This window comes from Peromyscus eremicus, chromosome 1 (genome assembly GCF_949786415.1).
Source record: "Peromyscus eremicus chromosome 1, PerEre_H2_v1, whole genome shotgun sequence".
NCBI lineage: Eukaryota > Metazoa > Chordata > Mammalia > Rodentia > Cricetidae > Peromyscus > Peromyscus eremicus.
In genome coordinates this window covers 32,957,164-32,975,141 of record NC_081416.1, presented here as the reverse complement: position 1 = coordinate 32,975,141, position 17,978 = coordinate 32,957,164, and the positions used below count along the sequence as shown (strand labels likewise).

At 38.8% G+C, this 17,978-nt stretch overlaps 1 protein-coding gene across 2 annotated transcripts in view; it reads left to right on the top strand.

The window, feature by feature from the left end:
* The window catches only part of Jak2 (Janus kinase 2), a 72,076-nt gene that overhangs the window by 6,355 nt on the left and 47,743 nt on the right, over nucleotides 1–17,978 (top strand). For both annotated transcript variants that reach the window (XM_059259196.1, XM_059259193.1), the window contains exon 3: nucleotides 4,147–4,397. In XM_059259196.1, coding sequence (XP_059115179.1) covers nucleotides 4,172–4,397 — 226 coding nt within the window. In that variant the 5' untranslated portion in view covers nucleotides 4,147–4,171. The remainder of the gene's footprint in view (nucleotides 1–4,146; nucleotides 4,398–17,978) is intronic.

Genomic DNA, 17,978 nt, shown 5'->3' with positions numbered 1-17,978 from the left:
TATGAGGCTCTCTGTTTAATCCTCAGCATTGAAAATAAAAAAGCCAAGCTGAACATACCTTCATATTACAAACACAAGCAGTGAGAGCACCTTGCTGGCTTCCTTGTATGGAGACTTGGGGCTTTGTCCTGACCGTGTAACATGGACTGCAGTTAATTTACCTTTAGCCATTTCTCTCCTCTCAGTGAACCTCTCTCCAGATGCCATAGCCTTAGGTGAGTTACAGGCTTAGGAAGAAGAGTCGGTGTAGGTTTTCAGATCCTAAGATGGAGCTAAGAATCTTATTTTGTTTTGACTGGGTCAGCATCATATACCACTTCAGGCAGAAATTTTAACTTGGTATTACCAGAACTGGTTCTGTATATAGATAGCCAGGTAGGCTATATTGAGACTTACTACAAATTGTTAGGGAAAAGTGAAGACAATATGTGTATACAGTGTGTGTGTGTCTGCGTGTGTGTCTGCATGTCTCAGGGAGTTGGGATATGTTAAAGATTAAGGTGCCTGCAAAACACATTTCAAGAAAGATAGCCTTTTTAAAATTTAAAACAATTCGCCAGGTGGTGGTGGCACACGCCTTTAATCCCAGCACTCGGGAGGCAGAGCCAGGCAGATCTCTGTGAGTTCGAGGCCAACCTGGGCTACCAAGTGAGTTCTAGGAGAGGCGCAAAGCTACACAGAGAAACCCTGTCTCGAAAAACCAAAAAAAAAAAAAAAAAATTCATTTTATTTCAGGTTAAAAAAAAAGGTGGGTTCTTTTTTTGTTTTTTGTTTTGTTTTGTTTTTTGAGATGTTTTCCTATGTGGCCCTAGTTGGCTAGGAATTCAACAGGTAGCCTAAGCTGACCTCAGACTTGTGGTGGTCCTCCTGCCTCTGCCTCTTAAGTGCTAAGATCATAAGCATGAGGTACCACAACTGGCTTTAAAATGTTTTAAAATGAACTTTTAGTTGAAGTGTAGCGCAGTCCTAAGTGTACAGCCTGACAGATGTCCAAAACAAACACATCGCTATCAGTTACCAGTCGTTTCAGGAGTGCAGAGCAGTGCTAACATCCTCGTGGCCTTTTGTGCCTCCTGCTCATTTTCTGTTCCCTCACTGTCCTAGTCCTGTCACCATAAGCAAGAGCAGCTGAGAGATGTGGAAGTTCTTGAGAGGTTCCTGTAGAAGACAAAGAGTTGTGCTAGTAGAAATCGGAGTGAATGACACAATGGCAGCTTTGGAATGCCTGGTTGCTTAGACCTGCCTAGAATAGAAAGTCGGGACATGACGCTGTCGATTAATAGCATGCCGGAAGTTTTTATCATGATAAGTAAAAATAAGCTAACACTATTGCCAAGAAACTGGCAAACCTTGCTGCACTGAACAGAACCCAGTCTTACATTGCTAGATGGAAAGATATGACTGCAGACCCGATGACTGTGTCGACAGACATCGGAGAGCAAAAGACTACTAAAAGAGACATTTCAGCACGAAGAAATTAGTGCAGAAGGAAGTCAGAAGTTCACAAACAATGTGAACACAAACAGGTGTATTTAGCAGAATTACTCTTTAGGACTAACAATCTACTTTAATTGACCTTGTTTGTGTCTGTTCAAAAACCAACTCTTAGCTTTATTACATTTTCTATTGTTTTTAAAATTTGTTTCATTTATTTTTGTCGGCTCTTAACTATTTCCTTCCTCCTCCTAACTTTGAGTTTAAGTTGTTCTTTTTTTGTCGTCCTGAGAAGCAGTGTTAGTGTGTTTGAGACCTTCCTTTTATTTTTATGTAAGCACTTACTGTTAACTGCCTTTAAAGATCCACTTTTGCTGTGTTTAATTGACTTGTAGAACTAACAAAGACTACGTAACAAATTACAAAAATATTTTTTAAATCATGAGTTTGAACAAATTTAAATTCTTTTAAGGTTTTGCATATTTACTCAAAGATAATCTTCAGAAAACTTGTAACTTTGTATCTGTTCCAACAATTGCCAATTGGGTTTTTTTTGTTGTTTGTTTTATACACTAACAGTTTCATGATATATTTTTATAACTAAAGACTAGTTCTATTTTTTTCTTTAGTAATTAAGTACTTATAATTGTATATAGAAATATGTTTCAAATTATAATTATTTTTCTTTTTTTGAGACAAGGTCTCACTGTGTAGGTCTGGCTGTCCTGGAACTCAATATATAGATCAGGATAGCTTTGAATTTGCAAAGATCTGCCTGCCTCTGCCTCCCAAATGCTAGGATTAAAGGTGTGCACCATGCCCAAGTTATAATTCATATTCAGAGGGAGAGGGAGTCTTCTACATTCTGGAACTCCCCATGTAGACCAGGCTTGTTATTTAGTAGGTATTTTTCCCTTCTTAACTGGAGTACTTAGAGCAGTGCTTTGTGCATAGCAAATGCTTTAAGGTTTTGTTGGATTTATTTTCAGTTATTTAATTATTTTGCTTTTTCTAATGTATTCTCACTGTGTGGCCTTCCTCCTCCTCTCTAGGCACCACCACTCCTGGTTAATTGTTTGCTGTTATAACCAGTGTTCTCCTTATGTCCATGATAACATGTATTGGGAAGGTTCTCAAGTTTTTAACCCCAGTCGTGAAATATTCCAAATAGGCCATCTCGTATTTTAGCTGCCAGCTAGATTCTGGTATAATTATCTAACTACAATGTAAATGAAAAATGAAAATGTGGAAAACAGTACTTATTTTTTCATCTTCCATTATCAAAGGGCAACATCCTTATTTATGGTAATGGTTTTACAGATCTCCCAAGCTTGAACTCTGTACACTGTCTTTCACTCCCCTGGCTTCCTCCACATTCAGTTCGTCACTGGATAACATTAAGTCTTGTGTTTGTATTACCTCTCATTATCTACTCATACTGTTTGCACAGCAGCAGCTGTCTACCCTCATTACTTTACCTTTCTAATTTGTTGTTTGTGGTCTAAAGTTTAAATTCTTTGGTCTGGCGTTTGCTTCTTTCTTTAACTGTGTACTGTAACAGCCAGGATTGTATTTGTTGTGAGTAACTGGATGTCTGGTGGGAGGTAGATGGTTCCTGACACTGATTCAGCTGCTAATCATGTCCAGGTATGTTATCTCTTGGCCTTTCTTTCATGATTGCCTCATGGGTTTGAGGTGAGTACTCTGTCCAAAACTTCTTGCGCAAATTCAGGTAGAAAGAAGGTAGGAGGAAAAAGCATAAAGATCGTGCTGATAGGATGGGTCTCAGAAAGCTCCCCAGTAACTTCTTCAATCTTGTTTCCTGAGACTGACTCACCTGCCTCTCCATTAGTAAGGAAGTAGTGTTTGGTTGGGCACTCAGCAATGCCCAACAGATTGAGCTGCTCTTTCAGAGGAGGAGGAAATGCTAGCAGTCTTGCTGCAGATACCATCTGTGTTTGCACTCTTCCCACGGGGGGGGGGGGGGGGTGACTTCTTACTGTTATTGTTTAGCTCGATGAATTGTTGAGCTCATAGTGTACTGGTCCACTCTTCAGTACAGTGCACTTCCCTGGACTACACCTAAATCCAATGAAGTTTTCCAAGTCAGTTTTTCAATAAAGATCATTCCCATCTGAAATGTTTCTCCCTCCACTAAAGCAATTCTCAGGATAATTCATGTAGTAAGTAATGTTTCTATGTGTGAAATCTTCTGTTGTCTGCAACTGGTTCTAATGATTTTTAAAAAGATTATTTTATGTGTATATGTGCTTGCGTGCGTGCGTGTGTGTGTGTGTGTGTGTGTGTGTGTGTGTGTGCACCTCATGCATGCTTGGTGTCTGCAGAGGGCAGAAGAGGGTGTTGGAGTCCTTGGAACTGGAGTTAAGAGGACTGTGAGCCACTGTGACATGGGTGCTGGGAATCAAACTGGGTCCCTTGGAAGAGCAGTAAGTTCTCTTTGTGGCTGAACCCTCTCTGGCTCTTGTTTGTTTAGTTAACACTACACGTTTCTCTTCCCCTGTTAGATCTAGAGCTGGAATTTGATGATTGTCCACTTGAAGCTCTGGCATCTTGTGCTGTGCTCTCAGTGCAGGAATGTACAGTACTTAGTGGATCGCGTTGACAGGATGGCTGTCAATGAGACCTCTTTGTACACAAGGGATGGCTTTACTAATATCACTGTTGGGGGTAACTTTATTGTTTTCTCTATAGGCCAGTGTTCTGAAAAAGACTCTGGATGGGAATGGCTTGCCTTACAATGACAGAAATGGAGGCAACCTCCACATCTCCTGTACATCAGAATGGCGATGTTCCTGGAAATGCTAACTCTGTGAAGCAGATCGATCCAGTCCTTCAAGTCTATCTGTACCATTCTCTTGGGAAAGCTGAAGGAGACTATCTGAAGTTTCCAGTTGGAGAGTATGTTGCTGAAGAAATTTGTGTGGCTGCTTCTAAAGCTTGTGGTAGGTATTAAAAATCAACTTTCTTATTATGAGTTATTATTTTACTTTTGTTACTCTAATACAATTTACATCTGTAATTTATTATGGCTATTCACTGTGTTTTCACGTCATAACAATTACAATAACATTCTAGAATTTGAAGTGATTGCCATAGAATAGATGTCAAAACAAATTGAAGCCTGTAAATGTTTTGAGACCATAGTAGGTGACTAAAGAATCTTATTATGGGATATCTCTAAGTCAATCTTCTTTTTAAGTGATACAGGGTTTGCTATGTAGCCCAGACTGGTCTGGAACTGACTATTATATAGCCCAGTCTGGCCTTGAACCTGCCTGTTGTCTCAATCTCTCAAATTCTGGGATTACAGATAGGACTATCATCTCCAGCTTTATATGTAAATCCTGAAACTACATCCTGAGCACATGTGGAAGTAGACTATCAGTTTGCCAGAATATATATTTGGGTAAAATTCTTATTTATTTATCTTTTTTTTGTGTGTGTATGTGTATTTTGCCTGCATATATGTCTGTGTACCATTTGTGTGCCTGGTGCCTGTGGAGGCCAGAAGAAGGTGTAAGTTACAGATGGTTGTGAGCTGCCCCCCAGGTCCTCTTCAGGAACAGTCAACACTCTTAATTGCTAAACCATCTCTCCAACAGCTGGATAGAATTCTTGGATTAAATATTTTACAGCAATAGGCATCATCATTTTTTCTACTCCTGACGTTCTCTCACATCTCCGTGTATACATCTCTCTCTCTCTCTCTCTCTCTCTCTCTCTCTCTCTCTCTCTCTCTCTCTCTCTCTCTCTGTTGTTGTTTTGGTGTACCTTGAAATCACTTTTATCTTGAAACTCTAAAACAGTTGTCTTAGTCAGTGTTCTGTTGCTGTGAAGAGACACCACGACCACACAACTCTTATGAAAGAAAGCATTTAATTAGGGCTTGCTTATAGTTTCAGAGGTTTAGTCCATTGTCATCAAGACATCATGGAGGGAAGCATGGCAGCATGCAGACAGACATGGTGCTGGAGAAGTAGCTGAGAGTTCTACATCCACATCTGCAGGAAGAAGGAGCTCTGGGCATGGCATGGGCTTTTTAAACCTCAAAGTCCACTCTCCAGTGACACACTTCTTCCAACAAGGTCACACCTCCTGATCCTTTCAAATAGTGCCACTCTGGTGATCTAGCATTCAAATCTGTGAGCCTATAGGAGCCATTCTTTTCAAACTACCACAACAGTTTATCTTTTTATGGCCTATCCAGAATTATAGAGCTGATAAATTTTACAAGACTACTGAGATTATTGAAGAAACATTATGGTTTTTAAATTAAATATTTAATAAAAAGACCAGTTGATATTTTACTTTTAAGTAATAGTAGTATGATTGTATTGCTACAAGTAAGTTAAATATCTAATAATAGTTATAAAAATGGTAACACTAATTTGTTTATATGTATTAATGTTATGTAACAGTAACAATAATTTATTAACTTAGTTAAAATATAAATGAGGTTAGCTGATTAGTATAGGTCAGAGTAGCTGTCAAATGTAGAGAAAATCCCAATTTTCACTGAGCCCGTAACTAGATTGGTGTCCAGCAAACCCCACTGATCTTCCCATTTCGATTCCCCACAGAGCTGGAGTTATAAGCAAGCACACAGCCACTCCAGCTTTTTATATGAGTTCTGGGAATTTGAACTCAACTCCTGTGCCTGTGAAGTAAATGCTCTTACCCATGAAACATCTCTTCAGCTCTCTAAGAAGAGTTATGTTAGGAATTTCCAAAATAGCTGTGTTCCTAACTTTTAAACTAGTTTAATTTTTTTTTTTTTAAATAGGGCTGGAGCTGCAGCCCAGTGGCAGAACTCTAAGGCCCTGAGTTGAGCCCTGGCAACACTCATACATGTACATTTATAAACACAAATTTAAATATGAAATTTTTGTATTTCATTTTGATGACAGTTTTACCTCAGTCCATATTAAAGATGAGATAAAATTCTCAGCCCGTTCAGTATCACTGATAATTTTATTATTTATCAGGCTCAGGATATAGATGAAAGGCATAAGCACCTAAAATGTAACTATCCTCCTAGTCTATTTTATCTATAGCACTTTTAATTTTAGATGCCAGTGAATAAGGATAAAGTGTGTAGCAAAACCCGTTCTACTTCAGTAATGTTACAGATAGAGTTCCATTAAGTGAGTGGAGACTGGGAACAGTAGAACAATGAAGAAGAAAAGAATTATATAGGTGTAAAGCTAGATTACATAGGCCATTTCAAAGATGAAACCTTTTGTCTTTGATGAAGCCTTTTTTCTTTCTTGACATAAAGGTAAGTTAATAGAATGTTTTATACTTTTCTCATAGCTTTGTTTTAGAGGGAGTAGGTTGCTTCCCTTTTTCATGTTTAACACCCACCCACCCACCAAAAGCTACTAACAATGCTGATAATTTTAAAATAAGCATATAGAGCTAGAGAGATGGCTCAGTGGTTAAGAGCACTTGTTGCCCTTGCAGAGGACCTAGGTTTGGTTCCTAATACCCACAACAACCCATAATTTCAGTTCCTTGTGATCCATTGCCCTTTCTGACCTCCAAGAGCACCAGGCACACTTGGTGGTACACAAGCATACATGAAGGCAAAACACTCATGCACACACAGTTTTTTTTAAATCTAAAAAAAGAAGAGATACAAAGACTACATAATAAAATAATTAAAATATTCAATTTTTTAGTTTAAATTTATAAGTATTCTATGAAAATATGCTTTAGCTGGGTTTAGTGGTGCATGCCTTTAATCCCAGCACTTGGCAGGCAGAAGTAGAAGGATCTCTGTGAGTTCACGTAGTGCCAGAGCTATGTAGTGATAACCTGTCTTGGACTTAAAGCAGATACACACACACACACACACACACACACGCTTTAAGTCCACCAAAATCTTGTTTTACTTTGTTGAAATGCGCTGTAGTTAATTGTTCATGGCCCTGATGCCGTTGCCACTCTCTTGGATGACTGTGGCTTGGTAGTAAGGTACTGCTTATTATTTGCAGTGTTGGAGATTGAACCCAGTTTCTCTCGTATGCACCTCAGGTGCTCCTAACACTGAACTGTCTTTAGCCCGGTCGCACGTTTTGTAAACAGGAAGTAGGAGTTGTTAAACTTCGTTGTTCTTTTATAAGATTACTAGGCAAATTTTAGTCCCTTTGTTTTTTTTCCCATGAATTTTGTGATTAACTTATCATTTCTACATAAAGGATAGCTGAGATTTCAGTAGTGATTACATTGCATATATAGATCCATTGGGAGGACATTGCTACCTTTTTTTTTAGTGTTACAATTTTATTTTACAAAATTATCTAACTTAATTAAAAAATTTCACACAATACATTTTAATCATATTCTTTCCCCTCCTCCAACTTCTCCCAACTTCATAGTCCTTCTGTCTGTGCTGGGATTTGGTCTGGTTTCAACTTGTAGAGTCACAGTCTCTGAGAGTTTGTTCCTATGAGCGTCAGTCCTTTTCTATCTGGAAAACACTATTGGAGAGATCAACCATCTCTGGCTCTTAACATTTCCACCTCCTCTTCCTCATAGATACCTGAGCCTTGAGAGGAGGGATGTGATGAGACATCCTATTTAGGGTGAGTGCTCCCAAGTCTCTCAGGTGTTAGTCATTAGCCTAAAATATAAATTCTTCGGAAACAAGAGGGAGCATCAGGCAGTTGGGAGCAATACAGGTTACACCCTCTAGAGCAGTGGTTCTCAACCTTCCTAATGCTACGACCCTTTAATACAGTTCTTCATGTGGTGGTGACCCCCAACCATACAATTACTTCGTTGCTACTTCATAACTATAATTTTGCTACTGTTATGAATTGTAATGTAAATATCTGACATGCAGGATATCTGACTTGCAGCCCTGTTGGTGTTTGGTTTTGCGTGGGTCCGTGGAAGAAATAGGGTCATTCCAGGATGAATTTTGGCTTTGTAGCAGCAGTGGAGCTAGTTTCTGGTGAACTGACTGACTGACATTGCTTTGAAAAAGGCCTTTTTTATTGCTATACAATTTATACCTTAGCAAGTCAATTTCCGCATACCAAAAACACTTTAAACAAAAGGTGTCAGCGCAAAAGGTAACATCACAAAAGGCAGTTCAAACCCTGGGCTGACACTCTGGACTACAAGCCAGCTGCAGTACTGTGGGGAAACTCCTACTATATGACCCCCGAACAGGTTGAGAACCACTGCTTCTAGCATTCAGCCCTGTGTAGCCCTTATAATGGGATTCTTAGCTCTACAAGTGTTGCAGCTCTTATGTGCTAGTAGGAATTTGGTGTTTCTTAGCCCTTAGCAGCAACTAGAGTTGTAGATCCCAGACAGGCATAGGTATTGGGATTCCTCACCCTTGACAGTGGCCAGTATTACAACTTGGAGGCTTGGGGTAGCTGAGACCCTTGTCCTAAAGGTTTGACAGGTCTCCAGAAGGCTCCCAGTATCATGGGCCTGGAGTTCCTCTTCTCTGGCGCTTTACAGAATTCGTTTATTCTTGAGCCTCAGGCTCTGTTCTTTTCGTTCCTACTTCAGCTGTCTCCTTGGTCGCCTTTGTTCTTTGGAGCTGTTCTTCCTTTGGCCTCTTCTTCAGCTGTTCCGCATTTGGTTACACTGCTGGTGTTTACAGCTGAATCCACCAAGTGTGAGCTACTCTCCCACTGCTGCCCTGGGTCCTTGCCGTTGTTGTTCTGCTGTCTTGTCACTTCTTCTGTTACCAGCTCAACCCACAGGCCAGAAAGGGCCTCATGTTGAAATATAGGGGAAGTAGGACAGGTGATGTCTCTTAGCTGGCTCATTTGGTACAGCTAGGAGTGTTGGAATCAATCACAGAAACCTGGCATGTAAACGAAGGTTTGTACTTACACCAGTCACAGCACTGTCCCTTAGGTACCTGTCACAGTAGTCCTTTGTCAGGCCACCGAGGGAAGTGTTCTGCCTGGCCTGGTGGGAATAGTTGTTTGATCATCCTCAGTGAACCAGGGCTTATGATAGGAAAAGTCCAGCACAACCTTCTGAAACAGTGCTGGCTGAGACCACTTCAAGAGCTGGAACAAGCAGTTGTGTGGTTTTCTTAAGGAGTCCATGGAGTGCTCAGAATGGCCACTGTTGGCTAAGGGTAGTCCAGTCTGGCTTTTGTTAAAGGCAACCAGGGCAGGAAGGAAAAGTCTGACAGCTGCCAACTAGGGAGTCCAATTGCCTGTTCTCCAGTATCTACTCATTTACAGGAAAATGAGCATGAGAGGGAAGGGTTACAGTAAGAACTCAAAGGCCTTATCATTGACACAGCTAGTGAGTTTAACAGTGCTTACTTAACACGTTCTCAGTACCTCAGAGGTGGATGGCCTCTATTCTGCCTCGAGTGATTAATTCTGACATACTTGTAAAATTTTTCTTTTAATGTTCTACTTACTATATTGTAGCCAGAGAAGATAACTTCGGATGGTTTTAACTTTATGAATTTATTAACAGTAGTTTTGAGACTGTGTAAACTTGGAGTGTACTTTAACACTTAAAGATGTGTGTTCTGCTGTGTGGGGCAAAGCTTTTTATATGGCTGTTATAGCTAGCTGATTTGTAGGGTTGGTTAAGTTCTAGCCTTTACTGTTCTTTGTAGTTTTTCTGTCCATTGTTGAGAAAGTGTGTTCAAGTCTCCAACTGCCGCTCTTGAGCTGTCCTTTGGTTCATAGTGTGGGGAGACCTGTCCTGTCTTTTGGTTATGATGTCTTCTTTTAATGATGATATTGTGTTTTGTCTTTGTTAATTTTTCACTTTAAATCCTATTTCCTGGTATTAATATTACCACACCAGCTTCCTTTTGGTTATTATTATGTAGATTTTTTCCCATCTTTCTTCTCCTCTCAACCTGTTTGCATGTTTAGATTCTGAGTGAGTCTCTTATGGATGTCATGTAGTTAAGCCATGTATTTTTCTCCCTTTGAGAATTCTCTGCCTTTAATGGGAATTTGTATAATGTATGAATTTGTATTTGAAATAGTGATAGGGAGTATTAATTTCTACTATTTCATTCTTTTCTATCATATATATGTATATATTTGTTGTTGTTTTTCAAGACAGAGTTTCTCTGTGTATTCCTGGTTATTGTGTTTTCTTTATTGCCTCCTGTGCTTAATTTTTTTGTGGTATATAATTCTGAGTCTAACTTTTGTCATATATTTTTAGTTGTATTAGAAGTTATACTACAGCCGGGTGGTGGTGGCGCATGCCTTTAATCCCAGCACTTGGGAGGCAGAGCCAGGCGGATCTCTGTGAGTTCGAGGCCAGCCTGGACTACCAAGTGAGTTCCAAGAAAGGCGCAAAGCTACACAGAGAAACCCTGTCTCGAAAAAAACAAAAAAAAGGAAGTTATACTACAGATTACAGTTAATCTTTTAACTTTATAATAATCTATTTGAATTAATTATCTTCAATAGTACATGAAAGCCATGCTTACATATAGCTCTCTGTCTCTCCATCTTCATGTTCTACTTAACACATATCTCGGGGGTTGGGGATTTAGCTCAGTGATAGAGTGCTTGCTACAAGCGCAAGGCCCTGGTTTCGGTCCTCAGTTCTGATAAACAAAACAAAACAAAAATAAAAACAAAAACAAAACAACCCCCCCCACATATCTCTATACATTATATATCCACTGACATAACTATTGTTTTTTTATTTGTCTTTAAAATCAGGGCAACTTAGGAGTTACAATAAAAACCAACAGCAATCAAAAGTCTGTGAACTCAGACACTTCTCTCATATCTGACTGTGCTCACACTGAATGATTACATCACCTCTTTCTAATTTGAAACCCTTTTTGGTTTTTGGTTTTGGTTTTTTGTTTGTTTATTTGTTTGTTTTGAAGACAGGGCCCCTCTATGTAATCCTAGAACTCACAGAAATCAGCTTGCCTCTGTCTCCCAAATGCAGGGATTAAAGGTGTGTGCCACCATGTCTGGCTCAAAATGGAGCCATTTTGAGGAGAAAATAATTAGGCTAGGACATTAGACATAAACCAGAACTTTCTTAGTCCAACTAGACTATATGCAACCGTATGTATGTATGTATGTATGTATGTATGTATGCATGCATATGGTGTCTAAAACTGCTGTGCTACTTATTCCCTTTCTTTTCTCTGAATGTGTTACAGTTCCAGAAGCATTTGAAGGTAATAAACATGCACTTCCATGCCTATGCACTTTATACTGCTTTCTGGAGTAACGCAGCTAAAGCCAAAATTACCTTCAGCTTGTGTATCACTTCAGAAGCCTTTCTTGATGTTTTTACTCCACTTGCTCCTTGATAACTTTTCATCTCTCTGCTGTGCTTTGTTTTCTGTGTTCTTAATTATAACCACACTTGTTGGATTATAAATTCCAGTGTCATTTTTGTCTCATCTACTACATTGTAAGATTCCTAAAGTTACTCATTTGTAATACTGTTTCCCCCCTTTTTTGGAGACAGCACCATTTGGTTGCTCAGAATGATCTTGAAGGTGGGCTTGAGTTTTCTGCCTTGGACTCCAGAGTGGCTGGGATTCTATAGGAATGTACCACCATACACAGTTCATTTTTGTATGTTCAGTTCCTGCCTCTTACCTGTTATACAGATGCTGTTGATGTTTATTGGAATGATGATTAGTTTTCTCTGGAACATAAAGCTGAGTTACAGTTCTGGTAATGGCTTGAGGGGGAGGAACACACTGGAGTGATTTTGATAAAAAATAAAAGAATTTAGATTTGGCATATGGGAAAACAGTTAATGACTAAGGTTTCTTTGAGAACCTGTCTTATTAACAAATATATATGAAGTATAGTTTCCATTACTTATTGTTCTCTTTTAAGACAACTCTATTACCAAACTTTAAAGAAAAACAGAATAAATATAACTTGTAATTATAAACTTTAGAATAATCAGTAACTAAACATGACTTATAAATACTATATTATTTTGTTTCTATATGTATTCCTGTTATCAGATTAATTTCTGCCAATATATATTATTTCTTATTTTAACATATAACTAATGTGTAGAACTAGTATTCGTTATTTTAAAGGTCTCAAGGTGAGTGTGGTAGCACATGCCTATAATCTTAGCACCCAAGAAACCGAGGTAGGAAGGTTGTAATTTCAAGGCCAGCATGGGCTACCGAGTGAGTTCAGCCTGGTCTATATAACAAGGCCCTTCTTCAGAAAAAATCTTGGAGGCAGGAAGAGGGCTCGGTGGGTAAAGTGCTTGCTGTGCCTGGGGGTTGTAATTCAGTTCTATAGCACCCATGTTAAAGTTGGACATGATAGATTGTTCCTGTAACTCCCGGAGCTGGGTAGGGTGACACAGACAGATCCCAGGAGTTTGCTGGTCAGCCAGTTTAGCCTAAACAGTGAGCTCCAGGTTCAGTGAGAGACACTATATAAAGAAAGTGAAGAGCTATAGAGGATCAGACGGTGGAAGTCAGTTTCTGGCCTCCAAACATGTCCGTGCAGGCGAGCACATCCACACACCCAAACATACATGTAAAAGCACACCCCACCACAAAAACTCAGAAGCATACTGCAGAAGCGATCTTAATGATCAGTGAATATGAATTAGCTCTTTGCATTTTGTATAAGTGACCTGTTTGAAAAAAAACACGGCATTGTCTTATTCTTCAAAATCTCATGAGGTAAGAATAGTGATTAAAATTATATTTGGATGTTTACATTTAAAACCAATGCTAGTCTTTAAGTTAGGATTCTCTTTTCAGTGTTTTTCTGTGTAAAATGTTGGGTATTTCAGGGCCTCTTCTTGGACAGTTTCACCTCCTGTTTGGCCTTGTATACCTAGAACACAAAGTTCACAAAACATGGTTAGAGGGTGGAGGAGAGGCATGTACTTTCTGTCATGATAGATACGAATTCAGAGGCATGTGTTGTGGCTCTTTAGAGGATGATATTTGAATTTCCAACTTTAAAACATTTCTCAGTCTAAAATTAACAGTCAAAATAGTGTTATTTCCTCCATTGTGCTCTTGTGGTAGTTTATATAGTTTATTATTCACTGTAGCTTGAAGTTCATTTCCAGAGTGAACCCTTCCCCTCCTCTTGGCCATAATTTTCTTCTAATCCCCCATCCCCAACTTTTCCATTTTTACACAAGATTTTCTATTTAATGAATCCCCTTTGTTTTTGTTTTAAAGATAAGGTCTTATCATATAACCCTGACTGGCCTGGAACTTGGTATGTAGACCAAGATGGCCTTGCTCACAGAGATCTGCCTGCCTCTACCTCCTTAGTGCTAGGATTTAAAGATGTATACCATCATGCCAGGCCTTAATGAATCCTTTTTAACAACAAAGTTTCTTCTCTTTCTTTTCTTTTCTCTTAGTCCTATCCTGGTAAGTAGGGAAATAACCTCTTGTGATTGTTCAGATTTTTTTCTGTGATTATATACTACTCATATATTCTGCACAAATTCCTCTCTCCCCAACTTTAGGATTTTAAGTAATTGTATGAAATTGATATTCTAATGTGCACCTTGCTTTTCTTTAAAAAAAAATTGAGAAAAAGGTACTTAAGCCAGTGACTTTTATTCCCATTGTTTTGTTGGACTCTTTAACAGTCCAAAGTATGGGTCCTAGTGCCATAGATTTCCTTCTGCCTGAGATTTGTATCTCACTTCGTTGCTACCACACTACTCCCTCAGGAGTGCACAGGAGGTTGAAGTGTTTAAACATTTTATAGACACAAGTTCCTCAAATTAGAACTGCTTTCTCAAAAGCTACACCAGTTTGTATTTCTAGCAAAACCGTAACAACTAGAGTTCACAGTACTACTCACCAGTAGAAATCTTACTGTTTCTGCTGAACGAATGGTGTAAAGTGCTGTCATGTAGGACTCATTTGCATTTCCTTCATACTAGGAATTGCATCCTTGTCAGTCATGTGGATTTGCTTAACTAGGTATAGTGTTTTCATTTTATACCATTATTAATTTTTAATCTTGATTTTAAATTATAAAATACTTCAATTAATATTTTGTATATAAGAATAAAGTACAAACCAGTGTACTCAACTTTTAAAATTTATTATTTTGCCATTTCACTTTAGATTTCTATAATGTTATTTTGATATATTACATTAATAGAATTTCCTTTCTTTTTCCCTCCCTCCCTCCCTTTCTTGTTTTTCAAGACAGAGTTTCTCTGGGTATCCCTTCTGTTCTAGAACTGGCTCTGTAGACCAGGCTGGCCTGCAACTCATAGATCCACCTGCATCTGCTTCCAGAGTGCTGGGATTAAGTGTGTGTGCCACCATTGCCTAGCTAATAGAATTTTCTAATTTAGCTTTCTCTCAGTCCCATGACAAATGAGCAGTGAACTTTGTTGTGATTTTTTAAAGAAGGATTTATGGATTAGATTTGTTAGTACTTTGCTGAGAGGACCAGCTCTCAGCAGGTCAGAGAAAATGGAGAAAGGTGTGCTGTCAGTGAAACCGTGTGTACACACAGGAGAGTTTAAGCAGTCAAAACTTTATTCATTTTATTTTTCTCTTTCTGCTGCTTGTTCTATCTCTTTATTTTATCTTTATCCCCTTTATACCACCTAAGAGATTTTTATGCAAGCAAAGATTACCTCACAACCACAAGTTACATATTTTCTAAAAACAAATTAAAATCTTTACAAAAGACGAAATCACATTAAGATGTTTTCCTTAGAAGCCACAAGTAGTTAAACATTTTTCTTTGTATTAATTTTCCCACCATAACATCTTTACCCAAAAGCAATGATTCTTTTATAATTGATTAACAAAATTTTAAGCAAGCTAAGTATATTTCCACCAGTTCCTTTGCACTGGCAGGCAGCTGTCTGCGGTGTTGGTGTAGCAGATTCCTATCCTGTTTCTACTCTAAGAACTTTATAAACAAGTGCTCAGCTAACCGTCTGTCTTTCTTTACACACAGTAGGGTCATTTAGTTTTCTTTCACAATTTTGTTTTTTCCAAGGTGCATACTGAAACCTGTGATTAAGTCTGCAAGCTACATGACCAAGAAACTCAGGCCTAACCTTGGGGTATAGGGACATAATTGTTTTCTTTGGTCATCAGCCTGTTTTTCCACAGGTAGAATTCATGGATCTGTAATGCATGAAACTTCCTTGTTCTTATTTTTCATCCTCCGCAAATTTCATATCTAACAAAGGAGAAGGTAGCTTTTAGTCATTTTTGTCTTTTTTATATTTCTTATTGAAGCAATTGCTAGAATAACTTATACCATTTCCCTAATCATCTTTACTGTCTTAACCACCTGTATCTTTTAGGCTAACCCAGAAAGTTCATTTGAATCATTGATTTTCAACTAAGATCATTGCTCTTATAAAAATCATCTTCATTATGATCTGCAAGTAAATTTCCCAGTGAGGAGTGGGGTTTTCCCAAGAAACAATCACACTATGCTAGATACAGTGGGATCCTTTCACATTGTAATCACACCATGATAGATACAGCAGGAACATGACAGCAGCAAGCAGGAGGAGCACAGGATGCAAGGGGCATCCTGGAGACAGTCGTCTCAGGGCTTTGCCTCTCCAGGGTTTATTCATTGTAGCCTTGCTATTCAGTGAATTGAACTCCATAAGCTCCATTGCTGCCTGCAGCTGCCCTGACGTGGCCACGGACAGTACTTAGTTTAGGACTCTTGTATTTATTTTGATAAGCAAAACCATCACTTTTTAATATGTCTGTTTGCTCTGCTATCACAATCTACTAAATGTAAAATGTGCCATTTCTCTGTAGTAGTAGATGGCATTGCTTTTAGTTTTTGGTTGCACTTACATGTAACTTTTAAACCTCATTTTTTTTTCTTTCTTTCCTATTTTCCTTTTATTCTCTTCCACCTTTATTTTCCATTGAAAAAATGTAGGTAGGGGCTGGAAAGATGGCTCAGCTGTTAAGAATACTGGTTGCTCTTCCAGAGGACCTGGGTTCAATTCTCAATACACATGTGCAGCTCACAACTGTCTGTAGCTCCAGGTCCAGAGGTTCTAATACCTCATACAGACATATATGCAGAAAAACACCAATGCACATAAAATAAAAATAAATTTAAAAACAGAAAGTGTAGGTAGATTCTGTCTTTAATATTTATTTATTTTTTTACATCATTTTAAAGTTGTATTTTTCTGAAAAGTGTCCATCTTTTCAAATTTACTGCTGTAATGTTCTCCTAACACTTTGTCTTTTAATTAGCTTTTCATTATGCTTTTTATAAATTGCTTGTGCCTATTTTATTTCTTATCAGATTGACAATAGCTTGTTAGTTTTGTTAATCACTAAAGAAAATCAACATTTGTTGATTTTTTTTTTTATTAAATCTGCTTATTAACTTCCAGGTTTTGTTTTGTTTTGTTTTGTTTTGTTTGTTTTTGTTTTTGTTTTTGTTTTTCGAGACAGAGTTTCTCTGTGTAGTTTTGGAGCCTGTCCTAGAACTCTGTAGCCCAGGCTGGCCTCGAACTCACAGAGATCCGCCTGGCTCTGCCTCCCGAGTGCTGGAATTAAAGGCGTGCACCACTACCACCAGGCTGACTTCCACTTTTAAGACTCATTTGTGTGTATGTGTGTTGTGCAGGTGTTTGTGGGGGTCACAGGCATCAGATCTTGATGAAACTAGAGTTAAGGTGGTTTTGAGCTGTCCAGTGTGATTGCTTGCAACTATCTTGGGTTTTTTTGCAAGCACAATATGCACTTACTATTATTATCGTCCTCGTCATCATCATCATTATCATCATTGGGTTTTCGGGACAGGCTTTCTCTGTGTATCCCTGGCTGTCCTGGAACTCACTCTGTAGACCAGGCTGGCCTTCAACTAAGAGATTTGCCTGCCTTTGTCTCCTGAGTGCTGGGATTAAAGGTGTGCACCACCATCACCCAGTTTACAGTATACACTCTTAACTGATGAACTATCTCTGTAGCTTTTCTTCAACCTTTTATATGTTTCTTAATACATCTGTCTGCTGTGGGATGTTCTGTATGGCAACTGTGTTGCTCTGATTGGTCAATAAATAAAACACTGATTGGCCATTGGCTAGGCAGGAAGTATAGGCGGGACAAGGAAGAGAATAAAGCTGGGAAGTAGAAGGCTGAGTCAGAGAGACACTGCCAGCCGCCATGGTGAGAAACAGCATGTGAAGATGCTGGTAAGCCACGAGCCATGTGGCAAGGTATAGATTTATAGAAATGGATTAATTTAAGCTGTAAGAACAGTTAGCAAGAAGCCTGCCACGGCCATACAGTTTGCAACCAATATAAGTCTCTGTGTTTACTTGGTTGGGTCTGAGCGGCTATGGGACTGACAGGTGAGAGAGATTTGTCCTGACTGTGGACAGGAAAACTCTAGCTACATCTGTCCTCTAGTGGTTTTTACTTTTCTGGTGCTTGAAATCGAACCTAAGCCCTCACTCATCCTAGACATGCATTCCACTCTTCAGCTATATCCCTACTTTGTCAAATATCTGAAAAAGAGATGTTGATGTGGTGGCACACTCCTGTAATCAAGTTG